This window comes from Alligator mississippiensis, chromosome 3 (assembly GCF_030867095.1).
Source record: "Alligator mississippiensis isolate rAllMis1 chromosome 3, rAllMis1, whole genome shotgun sequence".
Taxonomy (NCBI): domain Eukaryota; kingdom Metazoa; phylum Chordata; order Crocodylia; family Alligatoridae; genus Alligator; species Alligator mississippiensis.
This window is the reverse complement of record NC_081826.1, coordinates 1,676,868-1,696,610: the sequence shown is the minus strand read 5'-3', so window position 1 is coordinate 1,696,610 and position 19,743 is coordinate 1,676,868. Positions and strand designations below refer to the sequence as shown.

The window sequence follows — 19,743 nt, the reverse complement described above, 5'->3', positions numbered from 1 at the left end:
CTCTCAGTGGCATCAAGACCCCTCTGCAGTCCTGCCCTCGGCGAGGACACCCAGCGGGTCACAGGACACATTCATAATGCAGCGGCTTCAAAGCAGGGACTAGGTAAACAGGACGGCGTGTTCCCAGAGACCAGATTTCTGCCAGGGAGCCTACCTCTCAGCGGGCACAGAAAGCCACACATCGCAAGCAAAGCCTGAGGGGCTGGTGCCCCCTTTCCAGAGGGGTGAGACCTTTGCAGGCCCCCTCTTGCCCCCCTGACCCTCCTACAGGGAGAATTATCCTCTTGTCCCCAGGTATACCAGGAGAAATGCTGTTCCGTGGCAGATTTGCTCAGAGACAGCTGCCCTGGGCCAGCTACGCTGCAGGGCCTGGCTGGGTGTAGGGACTGCTCTCTCTGCCCTTGCGACTCCTTCCTACCAGGGGAAAGTGGGCAGCTAATGGAGGCTGAGCTCATCAGCCCTCCAGCCCTGGGGAAACTACTTTCACTGATCCACTGACTTGCTGTGGCACAGGAGGACGAGGTGCTATCCAGAGCCCAGGCAGTTACCACCCAGGCAGCCAGACCCTGAAGGGGTTCTGCTTGAAGCCATCTTAAAAGCAAGCACCCCAAGTCCTCCCCTCCACTCCCAGCTCCCACCCAGCCAGGGGATACTACCCCACCTACCTTCCTCCACATCATTGCGAGCTGCCGCCTCCAACAACCTGACACTGTCCGGGAACACCACGCGCTGCTCCCGGCTGACGCCACTCTTCCTCCTCCTCTCGGCTTTGGCCTTCTTGCTCTGAGCTTCCTTCTCAAACTGCGCCCATTTCTTTAGCTGCTGTGTCCGTCGCTTCTGCGCGTGCTTCAGACGCTCCTGGGTGCCCATCCTGGCCACCACCGGCATCTCCGCCAGCAGCTCCAGGTGCTCTGCCATGGCTGCTGCGGTACCCAACCACCTCAGAGGGCTGACACAGGGGCCTGTGGCAAAGACCGGGAGGGCAGGGAAGGGCGCTGCAGGGATTCCAGTCCCCAGCGGGCATCACCTGCCCTGCCTGAGTGTCTGGCAACAGGTCACTGTCCCAGAACGCTTGAATGCCACAAACCTGCTTCACAGCTGCCGTCTGTGGGCCGGGGGCTGGGGCTCTGCCACCCACATGCGCAAGAGAGGGCTCTGCTCCATCCTTGTCCCTCTATGGGACTTTCCCTCCTCGCTCCGGCAGTCTCATGTCTCAGGCACCCAGGACCTTCCACGTCAGTCAGGAGCTGAGGGGTCTTTCCTGGGAACTCTGACCCATGCAAAAGTGCTAGGCAGCGAAGTGCAACGCGGCGGTGCCAGGAACTCCCGCCTTCCGTCCCTCAGCAGACGCCTGCGCAAGGGACAACACAATCTTCGTTCATTGGGATTCAGCTCTTAGCAGCCTCTTTCCACCTGCGTGGTCTCACTGGTGCCCCCACAGCACTCCCAGCAGTTGCTATCCCACAGCAGGCGGACAGTCGCACTACCAGCTCCGGAGACACGCCAGCCCTCGGCAGCTCTGGGCTGGGCCTGGTAATTCTACACCCACAGAGCAATTTATAAGGAAGCAGAAGAGCTGGGAGGGCAGGGCCAGGTATTTGCACCTCTTCTGCTGGGTAGCATCATGCCAAGACCTTGCTTTAGTGCATTATTAAGTCACTGAGTTTCGTCCCTCGGCATGTCAGAGAGCAGAGGGATGCAGGAGGGATCCACAGACACGCTCCCAGCCGGGATTATTGCAAAGTTACTTGGTCTCTTCCCAAGTGGATCCAATTCCCCAGGTAACATACAGCTTTCTGCCCCCAGTGCTCAGCAAGCCAAAGCCAAGCTGGGTAGCACAGGAAGGGAGGTCTTCCTCATCGCCCGGTTGCAGCTGCCCCAGTCCAAGCAGCGCTCTCCAAGCGGGGTTCCACCTGGCACCAGGGTACTCAGCGAGCCGCCTGAGACAGCCACGTGCTCCCTGCAGACAGTTCAGAGCAGCCCAGAGGAGGAGAGATGCAGCTGGGAACTGCCAGAGCGCTTCCACCACAAGCTGGCAGCCCCTGGCAGGAGCGAGGGGAAATGAACTATTGAGCAGCAGCGAGGGCAGAGGCAGAAATTCGCATGCCCCCTCCTCCCTGTGTGTCAGCGTAGACTCCGGACCCTCCAGCCAGGCACCCTCCGCTGCCTGCTGTAACTGGAAACCCCTGGGATCTCCCGCCTGGGCCACTTACTTTCCTCCAGGCGCTCTGCAAACTGGGAGAACAAGGCAGCTCATTGTCGTCGAGGGAATCCCGCTCTACACCTCCTCCTGCCCTGGCTCAGCCCAACAGGCCTGGAGCTGCTTCAAAGTCTTCCAGGAGGAAGCCAAGTGTTTGCACGGCCCCTCCCCAGGCTGCTGGGTCTCTAAGCCTCCTCTGCATGCATCCTGGCAGTGACTGCTCAGGCCAGGACTCCTCCCTCCCCGCAGCCAGTCACGCTGACAAACGGGAGGTGGGGCGACTGCGCTGTCCGACTGGGCCCTGCCGGAGGAACTTCACAAGTCCTGCAAAGAAAGGAACAAGGAAACAGATCAGAGAGGAGCCTGAGGCAGAAGGGGAGCAGGGAGAGGTGCCACACACAGAGCCCACCCTCCTGGCAAGAGCCTGATCCCTTCCCCACACCCTCCACTGCTGCTTTCCCCTCTGCTAATCCAGGATTAACCCGTGACCAAAGTTGAAGCAAACCACCCCGAACTTGGCGGGTGACAGCTGAAAGCTTCTCTAGTTGGCTGAAGCGTTATGCAGGGCCAACCTCTCCGAGTGCACCTTCCCTGGCAGCAGCTGCTGATCCCCGAGCACACAATTGCCTCGCCTGACTTTATTTTAAGAGTCCCACAGTTCAAGGAGGTCCAGTTCAAGGTGGCAACCTCCGCCATCCTCCGTCGCCCAGGTCCTGCCTGCAGCCCACGTGAGAACAAAGCCTTTCCCCGCTCCCTGCCAGGGGGCTTGCCAACTTGAGGAAACACATTCCCAGAAGGGACTGAGGCCTCTTATTGAATGAGAGAAGGGAAGAGGTGTGCTAATTTGCACCTGGGGGAACAGGGGACTCTTCCCTCCACTATACGTCCTAGCGATTCTCCCAGGACCCACGGTGCCTTCCAGGATCTCAGTCATGCATGTAGCCCCCAAGGTCTCCTACAAGCTGAGCAGCAATTCGCATCCTGGTGCAAAAGGCAAACAAACTGAAGCACCAAGGTGTCCGAGAGCACAGGGCACATCTCTAGCCATCCTGGGACCTGCTAGTCCAGTATTTCAACCACAACTCCATCTTTTTGCCAGTTCCCACAGGAGAGGCTTCTAATGCAGCCAAGATCACAGTCAGACTGGCCCAGCTGACAGCCGCAGGCAGACAGGGCCTAAGCTACAGCACAAGTCTGTACCTTTGGGGACTTGGATGAACGTGCTAACAAGCAGCTGCAAGGGGTCAGTGGCTGCAAGCTGGTCTCATGGTAAACGTGTATATGCAGGCAGCTGCCATGGATCAGGTCATCACTAATTCCCCACCTTTCTCTACCTCGCAGTAACTGCTTCATGGCCCTGTATCCCAGGTGTTTCAAGCCGGCTTCAGCCCCACAAGAGGAGAGAGAACTTGGGACACGCACACGGGCAAAACGGCCTGATCCTCCGCGGGTCCGAACCCTTGCAGCTGTGCTTCCCTGCAGCAGCGAGTGAGGTGCGAGGAAGAGCTTCCTACCCCGGCTCCAGTTTCATCAACCTTATGTGATGAGTGAGAACCGCGGCTAACAGACCTTCAGGCCCGCGCCCCACTTTGCAATTTCTCCTCTCACTCTCTGCGCCCTCCCTAAGGCAACAGGCCCAGCTGTTTTGCTCTCCCTTAGGAGATGTTCTCCAGCCTCCCACCACCCTTCTCTGAGGACCTGGTTATAGGAGCAGGTTACTGCCAGACCAGCGACGGCACAAAGATGCCTGCACGCCGCGATCTGCCCCCTGGTAAGTGTAATGGGGTTTGGCATTTATCACAGGGTAAGAGCACGTGCACAGGCAACCCTTGCTGGGAACTCACGCCCTAGCTCCCCTCAAGCAGCCGTGCTGGGAGCCTCCCCTAGCTCGGCGAGCCCCTTTTGGGATGAGGGGCTCACCCCGGTGAGGCCGTGCCGCCAGAGAGCAGGGAACCTCCAAAAGGCCAGGCCCCAGGACCCCGTCTGTCACTCCGGGACAGCACCAGGACATCCCAGCCGGGGATCTGTCTCCCGGGGTTGCTCCGAGTGAGTTGCCCAGGGGAAGCGGTGTTGTCTGCATAGACCGAGGCCAGGAAAACTGCATGCAAACCAGAGCGACTGAATCCGAACAGCCCAGGAGAAATGCCATATATAGCACGACAAACAGAGATCCCTGCAACACCCAGCGCGCCTCCAAAACCACGGAGGAAAAACAGCCAGGAATGTGCTCAGCTTGTCCACAGGGCTGATCCACTGGGGCTAGGGAGGAAGGAGAGAGGAGTCCACCAGAGCCCCGGGCTTCATTAAAACACTCTTAGGTTTAATGGAAACACCTGGCGCAGGGAGCAGAGCTCTGCTGACAGGGAACATGCACTAAGCAGATGCAAAGAGGCAAGCCTTAGTTTTCCATGAATACATATGACAACCTACGGCTCGCAGAGCGAGAGGAGCAGGCTGCTCTCGTTCCTGCAGCTCTCCGCAGCACAGATCCCAGCCGTCGGACGGGAGGCAGGGCACGCAGATGATTTGCTACCCAGAAACACCCAGCAAGAACATGACCAGTGCCAGCATTTAACTCTGGGATGCAGAAACTACCCTGGATTTACATCTAGGCTGGCCCCAGTGCAACTAGGGCAGTGGTTTTCAACCTCTGTAGACTCTAGGCTTCCTCCCCCCCCCCGGAAATGCCATCTCAGTTCTCGCTCAGTTTTTGACAACAGAAAAATACTATTTTGACAACGGAAAAATACTAGAGCAATTCTCCTGTTGCCAAGGACTCAGACAGTCCCCAGCAGGTCTGAATGCTTTTGACACTCCGGATTCCTATTTGCAGTCTCTGGAGGCATCTTGTGAATCGTGTTCGCACACCTTGCAGTGCTAGCGCTGCATGGCGCCCTCAAAACGGATCTCAAGACACCCCAGCGGCACCCTGGTTGAGACCCTCTGCACTGGATCTCCCCTGGGTAACTCCTGAAGCCGGAGTCAGGCCCGGCGCACTCACCCTCCGAGCGTGCTGCTCCTTCAGAAGGCTCTCGACGCGGAAGCGACTTTGCCCGCTGCTTAAACGCAGCCGGCTCGGAGATGGAGCACAGCAGCAGTTCAACGGCAGCAGGACACCACCCCACAGGGAGGCAGTTTCCAAATGGGAAGGGACCCGGAGAGTAGATCTCACCCCTCAGCTCTGCAGAACTAGAAGCCCCCACCACTCACCTCAGCACCTCCAGCTCTGTCACTATTGGGACATCACAGCCCGATTTTGAGAGAAGAAAGATGTTTCCTCTGGAATCACCACCATCGCTTCCCACAGTCCCAAGACATCCACCCAAGTGGGGACCTAATGGGCTCCGCTGAGGAGACCGACCGACTCACAGCCCGGCCAAGCTAGGAGACTGTGCAGAGGGCCCGGGACACTGGCTCTCCCATCCAAAGGAGCAACCAAAGCAAGCCAGTAATCTCGTGTCTGTTTAAACACATTTTCTCCCTGTTATTGCATTGTTTAAGAAGATTAACTGCCAGTGGGTGAACAGTCAATGCAAACTATAATTATATATTTTCAAAACAGTGCTGCCCTCTGCCCACAGGCTCCCCTCCGAGACACTGCCAGCCTGGGCAGCCCCATCGCCATTCCCCCAACGGCTCTGGGCAGGCTGGGTGAGGCAGAGCGCACCCCTCTGCCATCGTGCCGTTTGGACAAAACGCTGCAAAGGAGCAAGGATCGGCGTGCAGGACCCTCATGTAACCTCTCGGGCATGACCCACAGCTCCTGGGCACCACTCCAGTCCTCAACACCCCTGCAGAGTCCCCAGTGCCTCGAGCCCTGCCATCTCAGTCCTGCCCAAGCCGTCCGTCCAGCCCTGCCTGATGAGGTGCTTCAAATCAGCATGCAGACCCCCACCCAAATGGCTCAACTGGCCCCAAAGCCCAATTTCCCAGGTCACCTTCCCTCCCCACTGCTGCGTCTGGTCTGTGCAGCGGGGAAGGGAATGGGCACTGGGGGAAGGAGCAAGGGGAACAGCAGCTGGAAGAGGGGTGATGGGGAATCCCCTCCATGCACCTGCAGGAGTTAAGGCTGCCATGAAGCAGGAGAGGTTTCCATTCTCCTGTGCACACAAGCTGTGACCCCTCAGAGCCCGGTCAGCACAAAGCAGCCCATTTCCACACCACGCAGCCCCGTGTGCGACACCTGTACCTCTACCTGTCCTCGCTGGAGGTCTGGCTCCAGTACAGCCCAGGCCAGGTGCAGTGCCAGCACCCTCTACTCCAGAGCAAAGAGCCAGCCCGAGTTACAGCAAGAGTCTCTGCCGTGCCCAAGCAGCCCGCGGGGATCCGGCTGAGAGCAAACTGGTCTGGCTCCTTGGAACAGGCCGACACGCGAGTCCCCCTGGGGCATCCCTCATCAGCAAAGGCATCACAAGAACATCAGAGGCCCGAGCTGGGGGAGAAGGAGCTAGCCGCAAGCTTGCAGGATTCAGGGGTTCTACCGATAACGTCTCCCCTGGCCTTCAGTGCCATCGAGCACATCCTCCCAGAGCCCCCAACAGCAGCAGGGTCCTGCCTCTCCTCTATAAGGGCACGCACCAGGCACCTTGACTCTAGGGCCCTCCGCAGCAAAAGACAAGCGCCTGTCACAACCCCTAGCATCAGCACCCAGATGCCCTGTAGCACCACAACTCGCCCCACAAGACCTGGGGACACCGACACCAGAAGCAGTGGCCCGTGCAGAATACAGTGGCCCGTGCAGGAACCAGGTTGCTATAGGAAGGAAATGCTAAGCCATGCTGGAGGCAATGCCACGTGCTGCCTACAAGGCCCAAGTGACTCATGTCCAGCCCTACCTAACAAGAAGGGTGGAAAAAACCCTTGACACATGCAGCAACAGGAGGGGGGAAAAGTTCCTTCCTGGCCCCATGCAGCAACCAGCAAAACCCAGAGGCCTGAGAAACACCAGACACCTCCACTGGGCTGTTACCTGGGGACAGCAGGCAGAACCCCCCATCGCACCCCCTACCCCGACAGCCAGAGCTCCCGTCTGCATCCCCTCCATCAACTCATCCCGGCAACTTTCATCTTCTTTCTTAACCAAGCTGGCTGTGAACTTCGCTTCCTTCTCCACGGTCCTGTCGGACATCCACCTCCTCTGGGCCACCGGGCTCTTCTCCTGGTCTCGGTGACACGTTGCAGGGGCTTCCCCTTGGCTTCCAGCTGTTGGTCTCCGCGGACTGCTGCTTCTAGCTCACCCCCCACCAATGCTCCATGTCTCCGCAGCTGGGCTCACTGTGAGGCCAAAGGTGGGGGACCCCTTTGAAGGCAGGAGGCTCTCTTGCTATGCAGAGCAAGGCCCTGTTTCATCTGCAAATAATCAAGCTGAGCTATCTACCTTCCCCACTTCCACACTGGCTCAGCTGGGGGCTGGGAAGAGCCAAGGAGTGAGAGCAAGCCGTTTGGACAAAAGCCACAGTAGTCCTTGGGTCCTTGTACTGCACCAACTGCGAGCTTGTGTGATAGTCGCTGGAGGGCCCACCACCCTTCTCCTGCCTGACCCTCCACCTCTCAGCAGGGCTTATCCCTGGTGCTTGCAGAGAGACGTCCCAGAGCCTGCCATGCCCACATTCCCACACGCCAAACCTGGAGACGTGAGGTGTCCCCTGCAAGCAGGGCCATCACAGAGTCCCTGGCACCTGTGCAGAGGCCGGGGTACAAGGCCAATGCTTGGGACTGGCTTTCAGCAGTGTGGAAAACTTAGGGACACCAGGGACCTGCCCCATTTGAGATGCAAGCTCAACACAGGGAATGCCCCCAGAGCCGGGCTTTCTGCTGCTTCACCTTGTCCAAGCATTCACAAAGTGTTTAGACCCAGCTTTGCGCTAAGCAAGAGCTGGACGGTCCGAGGAGCAGCGCTGCGGTTCTCGGCCCTGGGAGGGCCATCTCGGTTCTGGGAACCGCAATACCAGGACAAAAACGTCACCACACCAGGAGAAAAACAAGAGCAACAGAAGTGACTGGGCCTCGAGATCTTTTACCGGGGATCGGAGATCAGGAAACACTGCTCAGCACTGAACTCTGTAGTCTGTGGAACGGTCTGTCAAGGGGGAAGAGTGGGAATGCATCCTGTCAGTCACCTGAAAGGGCTCTAGGGAGCTGTACGGTGTGCTGCAGGAAAGGATCCTGGCACAAAACGTGATGAATTCATAGCAACCACAGAGCTGTGGGGCTGGCAGGGTCCTGTAGGGGCCACGTCTAGGCCAGATCAGCCCTGTCCAAACCATCCCAGGCAAACCCCGCGTCCGACCTCTGAGCAGCATGACAATTCCAGAGAGATGCTGCAGCCCAGACACCAGCCCTTCGCCTCCGGGTGATCAGCCCTGAACAGACTGAGCACCACATCCCAGCTGGGCAATAGCGACGCGCCCGGCCGAGGTTCGATGCACACAGGCCAACTACTGAAATGAAGGGCAGAAGGGCCTGCAGGGTGGGTGCTCTGAACTCCCTGCCTGCCGTGTCAGGAGCATGCCCGGCAAGCCTCTCGTGACCCACGCAAAGGCACTCCGCTGACAGCTCATCTGCCTTTCCTCCTGAAAGCGCCATTGCACGGGGGGCTGAAACACAGACAGGAAATGCGTGTCATCATCACGCAAGAAGCCTTGGGCTTCTGAGTCCCTCACGGCCACCTCCCAGCCCAGCGAGGCAGAACTGAAGACTGAAAAGGGGGAGAAGCTCCCTGGGGAACAGCAGCCTGGAGGCCCAACCCACCTGGGAACAGAAGGCGCTCGGCCAAAGCCGAGGCCAGAGCAGAGAGGCCGCTTGGAGACAACACACTGCACGCCAGCCAAGTCCCGGGGGGCCTTCCTCCACTGCCCCGGCCTGGGACACAATGGCACGTCTGGCGCGTGACAACATCTGCGTAGAACGGAGCAGATTTCAGCTGCTCCCAAGCGCCAGAGCAACAAAGCTTCCTGCTGGGAGGGGAGCAGGACCCCCCACAGGAGCGGGGCCAGGACCAGCGCCTCCAGGGGATGCGAGGATCAGATTTCTGGGGAGTTTCCCTTGAGGGTCACCACACTGCTGGTTTCTCCCCGTCTACCCTCCTGCATCCGCTCCCCCCCGCAGCACCCCGAATGCCCCTGCCACGCAGCTGCTGAGTCCGACCTCTTATTTGCCCTGCTTGGTCAGTCCTTCCAGCCCCAGACAGATTTCTGTTGCTCTGCCCCGAGCCCCCCCATTTATCAGCACCTTCCTGGCGGCGCGGCGCCCGTGCTGAATGAAAGAGTCCAGGGCTGGTGGCACCAGAGCTCCCTGCTCGTGCAGCGCCGCCGTCGCGCCCAGCCGGCAGCAGCTCCGGCGTGCTGCACGCTCCTCTGCTCTGCTCCCAGCGTGCACGATTAGGCCCTGCATCGCATCTCCTAATGTCCCAGGGTGTGTTTTCCTGAAATCAAATACCCTCGTGCTGCTGCCCTCTCTGAACCCAGCCATTGCAAGGAGCCCCACAGCAGTAGTCTGTCCAACTCAGCAGGAAACAGGCACCAAGCTCATTCAGACGGGGGGCCGACACCGGCCGGGGCAGTGCCCTCTGAGGTGCCAGAGGGGCAGCCAAAGAGCGCGACCCCTACCCCGAGCCCCCCAGCTGCAGGAGACACCCCGCTAACGGCACGCGGAGGCACCGCGCAACCCCCGCCTGCCAAGTTCAAAGTCCGGGAAGCAAAAGTCCTCGCGGCTCTCAGCTGCAAAACCCTCCTCCGAGCCCCCGCCGGCCTTAAGAGAGATAATCCGGCTGCTCGGAGCCGCGCTGCCTCCTCGCTCGCCACGGGCACGGCGAGGGCCGTCCACCCGTAATCCGCCCGGCCGCATGCCGCAAGCACGTGCCGTGACGATAAGGGCTAAAGCAGCGAGCAAACGGGCGAGCGAGGGGGTGGCGATCGTGCCGCTTGACCCCGGCCAAAGCCGGACGCTCCCGGGCTCTGGGGTGGCAGCTCGCCCGGCTCATGGCGGACCCCCGTCTGGGGGGGAGGGGGTGCGGCCTCCCGACCGGCCCGCGGGCCGCAGCAGCGCGGTGCTCAGCGGGGGCCGGCGCGTCCAGGCCCGCAGCCCCGCAGGGAGTCTCGACCGGGTCCTGCACACCCTTGCAGGGGTGCCGCAGGGCGCCACGCAAAGCCAGCGCTGTCAGGTGTGCAAACACCATTCACAAGAGCCCGGAGAGCTCAAACACACACGCGGCCCCGACCCCGCAGCACCCCCATGGGACCCCGTGCCCCGCCGCCGCCGCCGCCGCGCACGGACCTACCGGGCCGCTCCCCTCGCCGGGGCGGGTCCCCTCCGCCGCCCCTCGCCATGGCAACCGCTCACACTTCCGGCCGAGGCGGAACGCCCGCCGGAAGCGAGTGCCGGCGCCATGTTGAGTGTGGCGGAAGCGGCGCCCCTCCAGGGGGGCGGGGCTCCCCCAGCTGGGGGCGGGGCCAGGCAGCCCCCAAAGCAGTGGGGGCCCAGGAGATTATAGGGGAGGGAAGGGGAGGGGGGTTCAGGTTTGTGCCCCTGAAGGTCTGCCATCCTCTGCTGGAGCGCTGGGCAGTGCCCTGGGGAGGACTGGGCCCGTCAGGGTCGGGGTCAGGGGCACACTGACCCCTGAGAGCCTTTTGGGGCACGGCGCCTGGCAAGCGTCCCGCAGCCAGCAGTGTGGAGCGCGCCAAGCACCAGGCGGGAGACCCTCCTGGGGTCCCCGGCGCTGAGACCCGCTTGCCCCCCGCATCCCGCCCCGTTCTGATGCTCGGTCTGCCCCCAGCCCCCGCTGCCAGGGGCCGCTGGGGTCCACGGCCCGCCGGCCCCGCTCGGCCCCCGGGCGCGCCCCCTCCCCGAGCTGCCTCGCCGCATTCTGCTGACCTCACAATGGGGCAGCTCCACCCTGGCAGCCGCAGCCCCGCGCCCCGCTCTGCCCCGCTCTGCCATGGCCTGGGCTGGCCCCCCCGGCGCCGGCCCGAGAGCGGGGCACCACGGGAGGATCGACCGGTCCTGGCTCCCGGCTGGCTGCGAGGACGAGGACTGGGAGACGGAGCCCGACTCCGTCCCCGACGCCCCTCGGAGGGACGAGGGCTGGGGGGAAGGCGGGGGGCCCCGCTCCCACCGCTCAGCGGCCTCCGTCATCTCCGGTAAGGGCCTGAGCTGCTAGGGCCGTGATCCCTGCAGCTCCCCCAGGAGCCCGGGGCCATGCCGCGCTCGGAGCTGTACATCCGCAGCGGCTGTGCCGGGTTTCACAGGGATCCTGGTGAGGGGGGGGTGCAACGGGCCAGGGGAGCGGGGCCAGAGCGGGATCGTTCCCAAGCATCCCCGTTCCGGCCCCTCCAGACCTGTCCCGGTCCCTGCGCGACTGCGAGCTGTCCTGCAGCGGGGCAGGGAAGCCTGGCACCCCCCCCGGCCCGGGCAGCAGGACACGGGGGCACGCGCCTGTGCCCCCCAGCGGGGCCGTGCCGTGGAGCCGGGGCCCGGAGCCCCCGCCCGGCCGTGCCGCCCACACCGCCATCGAGCGCGTCTCCGTCTTCGAGCGCAACGTGGCCGAGAAGCTCGACTCCTTCTTCTACGCCAAGCTCCAGGCCGGGGAGCAGGGGCCGGGGCCCAGCCCAGGAGGCGCCTCGGGCACCTACGAGAACCTGGACGAGGCACCTGGCAGGATCGGGACCTCTGGGGCAGGAGCACGAGCCCGGCAACGGGGCCGGGACCCTTCCAGCACGAGGCCGTGGCCCCAGCCAGGCAGGTGGGGGGCCGAGCCAGGCCAGCCAACACCCAGCACCAGCCACAGCAGCAACGCCCCGTCCTGCGACTGCTGCCAGAGGGAGCGTCGGCTGGAGCCCGTGGGCTGGCGCGAGCCCCAGGAGGCCCCGGGCACCCAGGCGGCACCACCGGCCCCAGGGGCAGGGAGCAGTGAGCTGGGCGTGGGGGCATGCCCCCGGCTCCTGCCCCGCTGCATGCTCGCCCACCTGCAGAGCTGCCCGGCTTGCCAGCGCCTGAACCAGCACCGCGGGGCTCTGCCGGGGCCGGGGGGACCCTCCAAGGACGCCTGGTCCCCGCGGGTGCTGGAGCAGGACGAGGACAGCGGTGCCAGCCGCAGGGCGCCCGCGCGGCGCCCGCTGCAGAAGAGGCTCTCGGAGGTGCGGCGCTGGCTGGAGCAGATGGCGGACGAGGAGCCGGAGTCTCCCGGGGCCCCGAGCTGGGCCTGGCCCGATGCCTCTGGCCCAGTTGACCCGGTCGAGGCCGGGCACCGCGGCCAGCTCCCCCAGCCTGCTGCAGCCCCGGGGGGCAGGGGGCTGCGGAGAAGGAAGTCCAGCACGCAGCACCCGGCGCGACACCAGGTGAGGGGGACGGGAGCTCAGGGACCCTTTCCAGCCCCAGGATGCAGAGGCCCCATGTCCCACCCCGGGCACCCCTTCTCGCCAGCCCCAGGGACTGGGGGTGCCAGGGGGCACCGGCAGTGGGGCCAGGTGCAGCTCCTTGGGCTCGGACACCTGTGCAGGGCCCAGCCCAGTGCGTGCTGGTTTGTGGGCAGGGCTGGGAGATGGTGCCCTCGGGGTCTCGGGTGCTGCAGCCAGGGTCTCGGGTAGCAGCTGCGGCCCCGGGGGGCAGAGGGGCAGAAGCTGGGCACTGGCTGCAGCCCAGGCTGGGGATGGGGCTGGGCCAATGCTCCTGCTGACACCAACCCCGCAGGGTCCCGGCTGGAGGGTCTTGCCCCCGCGCTCAGGCTCAGCCCCACTGCACTGGGGCAGAACGGGATTTCCCCCTGCTCAGACTGGTGCGCACTGGGGGGTTTCCCCTTCCTCTGCAGCGGGGGCACGGCCTGGCCTCGGCTCTCTGCAGCGCCCACAACCCCCCTGGCAGTAGCAAGGCGATGGTGGCCGCAGCCCCCCTGTATCCTGGGGGTGGGGGTGATGCCCAGGGCTGTGTCAGGAGCAACTGTCATGTGGCTCTGAGGTTGGAAATGGGGTTTGGATGGGCCTGATCCTGCCTCAAGGCTGGATGTGGTCCCGCAGATCCCTGCCAGCCTCACGGCTCTCTGATCCTCAGGACCCTCCTCTGCCGCAGCCTGGCACCAGCCCCCGCAGGGACGAGGAGTTGCCCCCGGCCGTGGCTACATGCTCCTGCCTCTTCTGTGACCACCCGCGTGGCCGTCAGGGGAGACCAAGCCCTGGTGTTGCCGCCCAGCCCCTGGCCGCAGCTGGCCCCTCAGCCCCGGATGTGGCACCACAGCCGCAGGTCGAGCACCACGTCCAGCGCATCGTGGCCGTCTTCGAGCGGCGCTCGCGGCGGGCGGCACGATGGGGTGAGGAGGTGCCAGCTCAGCGGGCACCTGAGGGGGGCACTGGGGCTGCAGAGCACAGCCAGGACCGGCCCCGGGGCCACTCGGAGCCACCACGGGAACACGGGGGCACTGCACCAGGTGAAGAGAGAAGCCGGAGCTCGCGGAAGAAGGGCGAAACGGTGCAGAGGGGCGCAGAGAGGCGCCGGGGCCCACGCTAGCTCGGGCACGCGGGGACGGGGCAGGGTGCCCCGGGAACAGCGCCAGGGGTGCAGCAGTGCCCAGACGTCGGCCCGGAGCAGACGGAGCTTGGAGGGGCACGTCCCGCGGAGGCCGGAGGGGAACCCCCATCCCCAGGGAAGTCGGAGGCAAGGACACCGGGACCCTCATGCTGCAGCCTCTGGGTGCCCCGGGCTCGCTGGACCTGAGCCAGGGGCCAGAGCCGGGGACCACGGCGCTGTGCACGGGCAGGGCCCATCAATAAAGCCTAAGCACCCAGACCTGTGTCAGCCATGGGGGCCCGTGATAGGGGATGGGCTGTCCCTCCCCTCCCCTCCCCTCCCCACACGTGCCATGCATGTGCATGCATGTAGCTGTCCGTATCATGGGTCTCAGGGTGGCTGCAAGGGCTCTGGAGCAGCCGGGAGCACGTCCTGGGAGCCCCCCTCTCGTGCCCCAGCGCAGAGCCACGACCGATGCATGCATCACGGGATGGAGGGTGGCCTGGAGCCAGTCCTGTACCCCATTGTGGGGGGTGGGAGCTGGGACCTGCCCTGGGGGGCTCCTGGCTGAGCAGTCGGGGTGGGGGTGCTGGCTGGGAGGGTCCCGGCTGGACCCAGGCTGGGCATGCTCCCCGCACAGCCCCGGCCGGGGGCCTGGGGGAGCTGGGAAGGGGCAGATGGGTAGCAGGCTGTGTGCCGGTGGGAGTGCCACGGACAGGGCAGTGCCCCCCTCGCCCCCCAGCCAGGTCAGGACCCCCTCCCAGCAGCCAGATTAGCAGAAACCTGCGAATTGTTTGCTTGCTAGCCCCCTCCTCCTGGTGCCAGCAGCCTGTCTCCAGCCGGGCCAGGCTCTGATCAGCATGATAAAGCCCTGAGTGGATGGATGGAGGGGGCCAGTCGGTGGGGACAGGCTTCCCCACACCTGGAAGATCCCCACTGGATGGGTCGGGGCTGACCTTCACCTTCAGAGGCCCTGGGCACCGGCTCCCTGCCCATGGCCAGCCTGGACCAGAGCAGCCCGGAGGAGGGCACCAGCCTGTGCCCGGCGGAGGAAGCCCAGGAGCTGGCAGGGGATGGGGCCAGGCAGAGCCCGGGCCAGGCTGGCGGCAGGAGGGGGGGCAAGAGGAAGAAGAAGTACAGCCGCCACGCCAAGCCGCCCTACACCTACCTGGCCATGATCGCCCTGGTCATCCAGGCCGCACCCGGCCGCCGCCTCAAGCTGGCCCAGGTGAGCACCGGGGGTGAGACGGGCACAGGGGAGCATAGTGGGACGGCCTAGGCATCACCCCAATCCCCTGGGCTGGCAGCTGCAGGGGCTGCATGGACAGCTGGAGGTATCACACTGCACAGCTGGAGGCATCAGGGCTGCCGAGGCAGGAGCCACCCCCTGCGGGTAGGGGATGCCCCCTGCCCTGCTGCATGCAATGCAAATAGCCAGGTCAGGGGTCAGATGAGGAGAAGCAAGGAGGTGAGCTGGGGGTGGGGGGAGTCTTGCCGGGCCCCAGGGGAGCTCAGCGCCCGCCAGCGCCTGGGCCCAGTGTCCCTTGGATGTCTGGAGCTCTTTGCCGTCCGGGGCTGGAGAGGGATCTTCCCCCTCTCTTGCTACAGATCTCAGCGGGGGCTGAAGCCGCCCCCAGAGGCGCTGGGCGTGGGGCTGGGCTGGGCCAATGCTCCTGCTGGCACCGACCCTGCAGGGCCCTGGCTGTGTGGGGGAAACTGAGGCACAGATCAGGGACCAATCTCAAGTCCCCCAGGGAGGCAGGATGAGTGCCAGGAGGGGACCCAGGTGTCCTGTGACAAGCCCCCCATACTGCGCTCACCGGGGGCGGTGACAGCCCTGGCCACAGCGGGCCGGCTCCCACAGCTCAGCTTTCATTGGCTCGGTGCTGGGGGCCCCCGGGGCTCAGCTCCGCACCGCAACCCTTGGAGCAGCCCCACCGCCTCTGTGCCTCAGTATTCCCATCTGCAGCCTGGAGCCAAGGGCAGCGACGGCCCTCCTCGAGGGTGTTGCAAGGGTTAACTGCCCCTATTAGCCCCCTGGGCGCTGTGACTGTCCACCCTGATCCCTGGGGTTCACGCTGGGGTCTCTGCTTCCAGATCATCAAGGAGATCGGCGCCCTCTTCCCCTTCTTCAAGGAGGGCTACCAGGGCTGGAAGGACTCCATCCGCCACAACCTCTCCTCCAACCCCTGCTTCACCAAGGTGGGGGCCTGGGGCGGGGCAGGAGAGACGGGGGGTGCCAAGCTGGCCCCCCTGGCGATGTTGGGACCATGGGGAGGGGGTGCACCGGCTTCTGGGGGTGACGGGGCAGCTGCGGCTGGGGCCAGTGCCAGGGGTGGGGCAGGTCTTGGGCTCCAGAGCGCCGGGGGGGGCTCACCCCATTTTAACCCCCACCAGCTGCTGAAGGACCCGGCGAAGCCCAAGGCCAAGGGCAACTTCTGGACTGTGGACGTGAGCCGCATCCCCCCGGATGCCCTCAAGCTGCAGAATACGGCCCTGTCACGGCAGGACGCAGCCGCCTTCGCCCACGACCTGGGCCCCTACGTGCTGCAGGGCCGGCCTTACCCCGGCTCGGCGGCCCCCGGGCACCCACCCACCGCCGGCCCCGTGCCCGGCAGCTCCTTCACCATCGACTCCCTGCTCCGCGACTTCCAGGACGTCGGCCTGTGCGGCAGAGCCCGGGCGGGCGAGAGCCACGCGCTGCCCGTGCCCAGTGCCATGGTCCCGCAGGGCCCGGACCGCTGGGGCCCCGTCTTCCACGTCTCCGGACACCCGCCGCGGCCCTGGAGACCCCCTCGTGGGCCGGGCACACCGCGCTCCCCCTCGTCGTCTTCCTCCAGCCTCAGCTCCACGTCCTCGGAGGAGCCGGACCCGGGCAGGCGACGGCCCCGTGGCCCCCGGCCCCCGGCCAAGCGCCCGCGGCTTCACGCCCGCGGCGTCTCCAGCTCCGACTCGGAGGGCTCCGCGAGTGGCACCCCCGCGCCCTCACCCCCGCCGGCGAGCTGGGGGCAGCTGCCCACGTCCTACAGCCAGGGTGTGGCCCCCAATGCTGTGGCCCCCCCCAGCGGGCCCCCCTTCCTGGCCGTGCCCTGCTACGGCTGCCGGCCGGGCGGCTACGTTGGCCCCATGTGCTGGGGGCTGGTGCCGGGGCCTGGTGGCAGGCTGGAGGCCCCCCCTGAGCAGAACCCCCCGCCCTCCGGGCCCCCCATGGACCTGGACCATGCAGAGCAGGGCATGCCCCCCAACAAGAGCATCTATGACGTGTGGATGAGCCACCCGGCAGACATCGTGCACCCCATGCTCTACAGCCAAGGCCCTGGCACCACCACGCTTGCCCCCTACCAGCCCCTGTGACCCCCTCTCCAAGCCAGGCCCTGCCGGAGCCCAGGGGTCCCTACAGACACAGCTCCTGGGGGGCTGGTGTGTGCCCCCTCACCGGGCACTGGGGCCAGGGGTCCCAGGTAGGAGCTGCTGGCAGGAGTGGGGGGTGCCCGGGGGTAGCCAGCCCCTGGCAGACAGTGGCAGGGTTTGTCTCTGGAGCAGATGCCACCACTGCCCATGACCCTGCCACAGTCCCAAGAGCTTCCCAGGGTCCCGGCTGTGGTGGCTGGGGGCAGCCCCAGGACTGGAAGGGGGCCTCAGAGACTCGGGGCCGGCGTAGCGCCGGGCATGGCAGCCTCCTGCGGGCACAATAAAGGCGAAATAATGCACTGAGTTCTGCCGCACCTCTGTGTGTGTGTGTGTGTGTGCATGCATGTGTGAGTGTGCCTGCATGTGTATGTTTGTGCAGGTGCATGGGGGTGCTTAAGTGTGTGTACCCGCAGGTGGGTGTACATGCACATGTGTATGTGTACATGGGTGCGTGCACATGCATGTGTGTGTGTATGCACGTGCATGTGCATGGACGTGCATATTTGTGCATGCACGCATGTGCATGCGTAGGAATGCACATCTGTGTACATGTTTGTGTGTGCACATCCATGTGTACATATGCATGTGTGCATGCACGTGTGTGCACATGCGTGCAAGTGTGTGTGCAGACTCACATTGGTATCTGCCTGTATACATAAGTACGTGTCGCCCCCTGCTGCTGGAACCGTGTGTAGATCGCCAGGCTCCCTGGTACACATGTCGTGTGTCTCCAGCCAGGCTCCATCCTGCGGGTCTTCTGGCTCCTGCCTCCACGCACACGCAAGAGCTGCGAGTGTGCACGGGGAAGTGGGGGGAGTCCTGCTGCCCCCCAGACACTGATGGCCCCATGAGCCTGGAGTAAGGGGTCACTTATTTAATGGCCCCAGTGAGAGGACCCCCCTGGGCCTGGGCTTGGAGCGTCCTCCCTGGGGACCATCCAGCTCGCCCCTCTTTGGAAAGTGCCCGGGCTCTGCAGTGCCCAGCCCAAAGGTGGCCGGAGCCGACTGCCCGGCAGAGGGTGCCCGATGGGGCCTGGGGAGCAGAGCAGACCCCAGAGCAGCTGGCAGAGCAGCCCGTGGGTGCTGCACAGGGGTGGCCTTGTGTGTGCGCACATGCGTGTGAGTGCATGCACTTTTGCACACCGGGGCAGATGTGGGCTCAACCCTGCCAGGACCAGGTACTTGGGACGGATGCAGCTGGGGCGCAGCCCTGAAGGCGAGCAGGGGGGAAGCTCCCTTCATGCTCGCCCCACTGAGCCACAGCAGTGGGGCTGAGACCCCCAGACCCCCCGATTCACTGCATTTGTGGGGACCTGAGGAGCATGGGCATTCCCGGGCTCCCCAGCACCTATGGGTAACTTGGGGTCATGTGGAGAAGTGGCTGGGGTAACGCAGGAACATGGCTGGTGTCACCTGGGGTCGTGGCCAAGGTCACGTGGGGATGTGACTGGGGTCATGTCTGGACATGGTTAGGGTCACACAGGGATGTGGTGGGGTTATGTGGGGACATAGCTGGGGTCACATGGGCACAGGGCTGGAGTTACGCAGGGATGCTGCTGGGGTCGCATGGGGACGTGGCAGGGGGCATACAGGGATGTGGTTGGGGTCACAAGAGGACATGTCTGGGGCCACACAAGGTTGTGGCTGAGGTCACACGGGCACACGGCGGCAGTCATGCAGGGACACAGTCACATGGGGACGTGGCTTGGATCATGCGTGGACGTGGCCAGTCACACGGCGTCGTGGCTGGCTGCCTACCGCCAGGGGACACTGGGACGGCACCAGGGAGGCTCGGGGCCCCAGAACAAAGGCCACCAGCTTTATCTGAGCTGGAGCTGACGGCTCCTCACCCCGGCACTTGGGGCAAGGGCTGGAAGGCGCAGGAGCTGACCGGGCGCCTCTGGCCAGCAAGGGCCAGGCAGGAGCAGACCATGGGGGGTGGTGTCCGGGATGAACGGAGTGACCAGGGGCACAGCCAGCCCCTGCTCTCCCCAGCCCGCTGTGGGCATCGTCACCCCTGCTCCACGCTTATCCAGCCTCGCTGCAAACCTCCAGCAAGGGCGATTCCTCCCACACGGAGATCAGGGGAGCCGGCCGCCCGGGCCAGGGAGGTGCTGGCGAGGACTTGTCTCGGCCGCAGGAGGCAGAGCCCACCCCTGGCCCGGCTGGGAAGGAGGCGATGGGCTGGGCTGGAGACGGAGCGGGCAGCTCTGCCATGCAGCTGGGGGACGCGCAGCTCTTTGCTGTCTGTCCCCAGGCCCAGAGCGGAGCGGAGGGGCTGGTGTTTGCCAGGCTGTGTGGGCTGCCACGCAGGCCCACGAGGGGATATTTCCCCCTCCTGTTGCTACGTGTGTCAGGGCGGGTTTTCCCTTCCTCACTAGTGCTGGGTGCAGCTGGGGCTGGGGATGGTGCTGGGCTGGGCCAATGCTCCTGCTGGCACCAACCCCGCAGGGTCCCGGCTGGGGGTCTTGCCCCTGGGGTGACGCTGCACTGGGGCAGGAAGGGATTTCCCCCCTGCTCAGACTGGTGTGCACTGGGGGGGTTTGCCTTCCTCTGCCTGGGCCTGGGCTCTCGGCAGCGCCTGTGACCCCCTGGCAGCAGCAGGGCACTGCCTGCCTTTGCCCTGGCTTCCCCTGG

At 64.6% G+C, this 19,743-nt stretch overlaps 2 protein-coding genes across 5 annotated transcripts in view; one reads left to right on the top strand and one right to left on the bottom strand.

The window, feature by feature from the left end:
- The window catches only part of PPP1R16A (protein phosphatase 1 regulatory subunit 16A), a 44,666-nt gene extending 34,107 nt beyond the window's left edge, over positions 1-10,559 (bottom strand). The window contains exons 1-2 of one of the 4 annotated variants that reach the window (XM_006267337.4): positions 10,479-10,559; positions 666-2,524 (exon numbers count right to left, since the gene is read on the bottom strand). In XM_006267337.4, the coding sequence (XP_006267399.1) occupies positions 666-918 (253 nt within the window). In that variant the 5' untranslated portion in view covers positions 919-2,524; positions 10,479-10,559. Of the gene's footprint in view, positions 1-665; positions 2,525-5,410; positions 9,258-10,474 lie in introns of those variants that run through there. The other 3 variants (XM_019490280.2, XM_019490279.2, XM_014604349.3) reach the window with 3 other exon arrangements.
- Positions 10,560-14,291: 3,732 nt separating this feature from the next.
- Positions 14,292-17,542, top strand: LOC132249210 (forkhead box protein H1-like). The gene is made up of 3 exons (XM_059723662.1): positions 14,292-14,924; positions 15,794-15,898; positions 16,094-17,542. Exons 1-3 carry the CDS (start codon positions 14,691-14,693, stop codon positions 17,048-17,050), a joined length of 1,296 nt encoding a protein of 431 aa, XP_059579645.1. The 5' UTR covers positions 14,292-14,690; the 3' UTR covers positions 17,051-17,542.
- Positions 17,543-19,743: the final 2,201 nt, after the last annotated feature.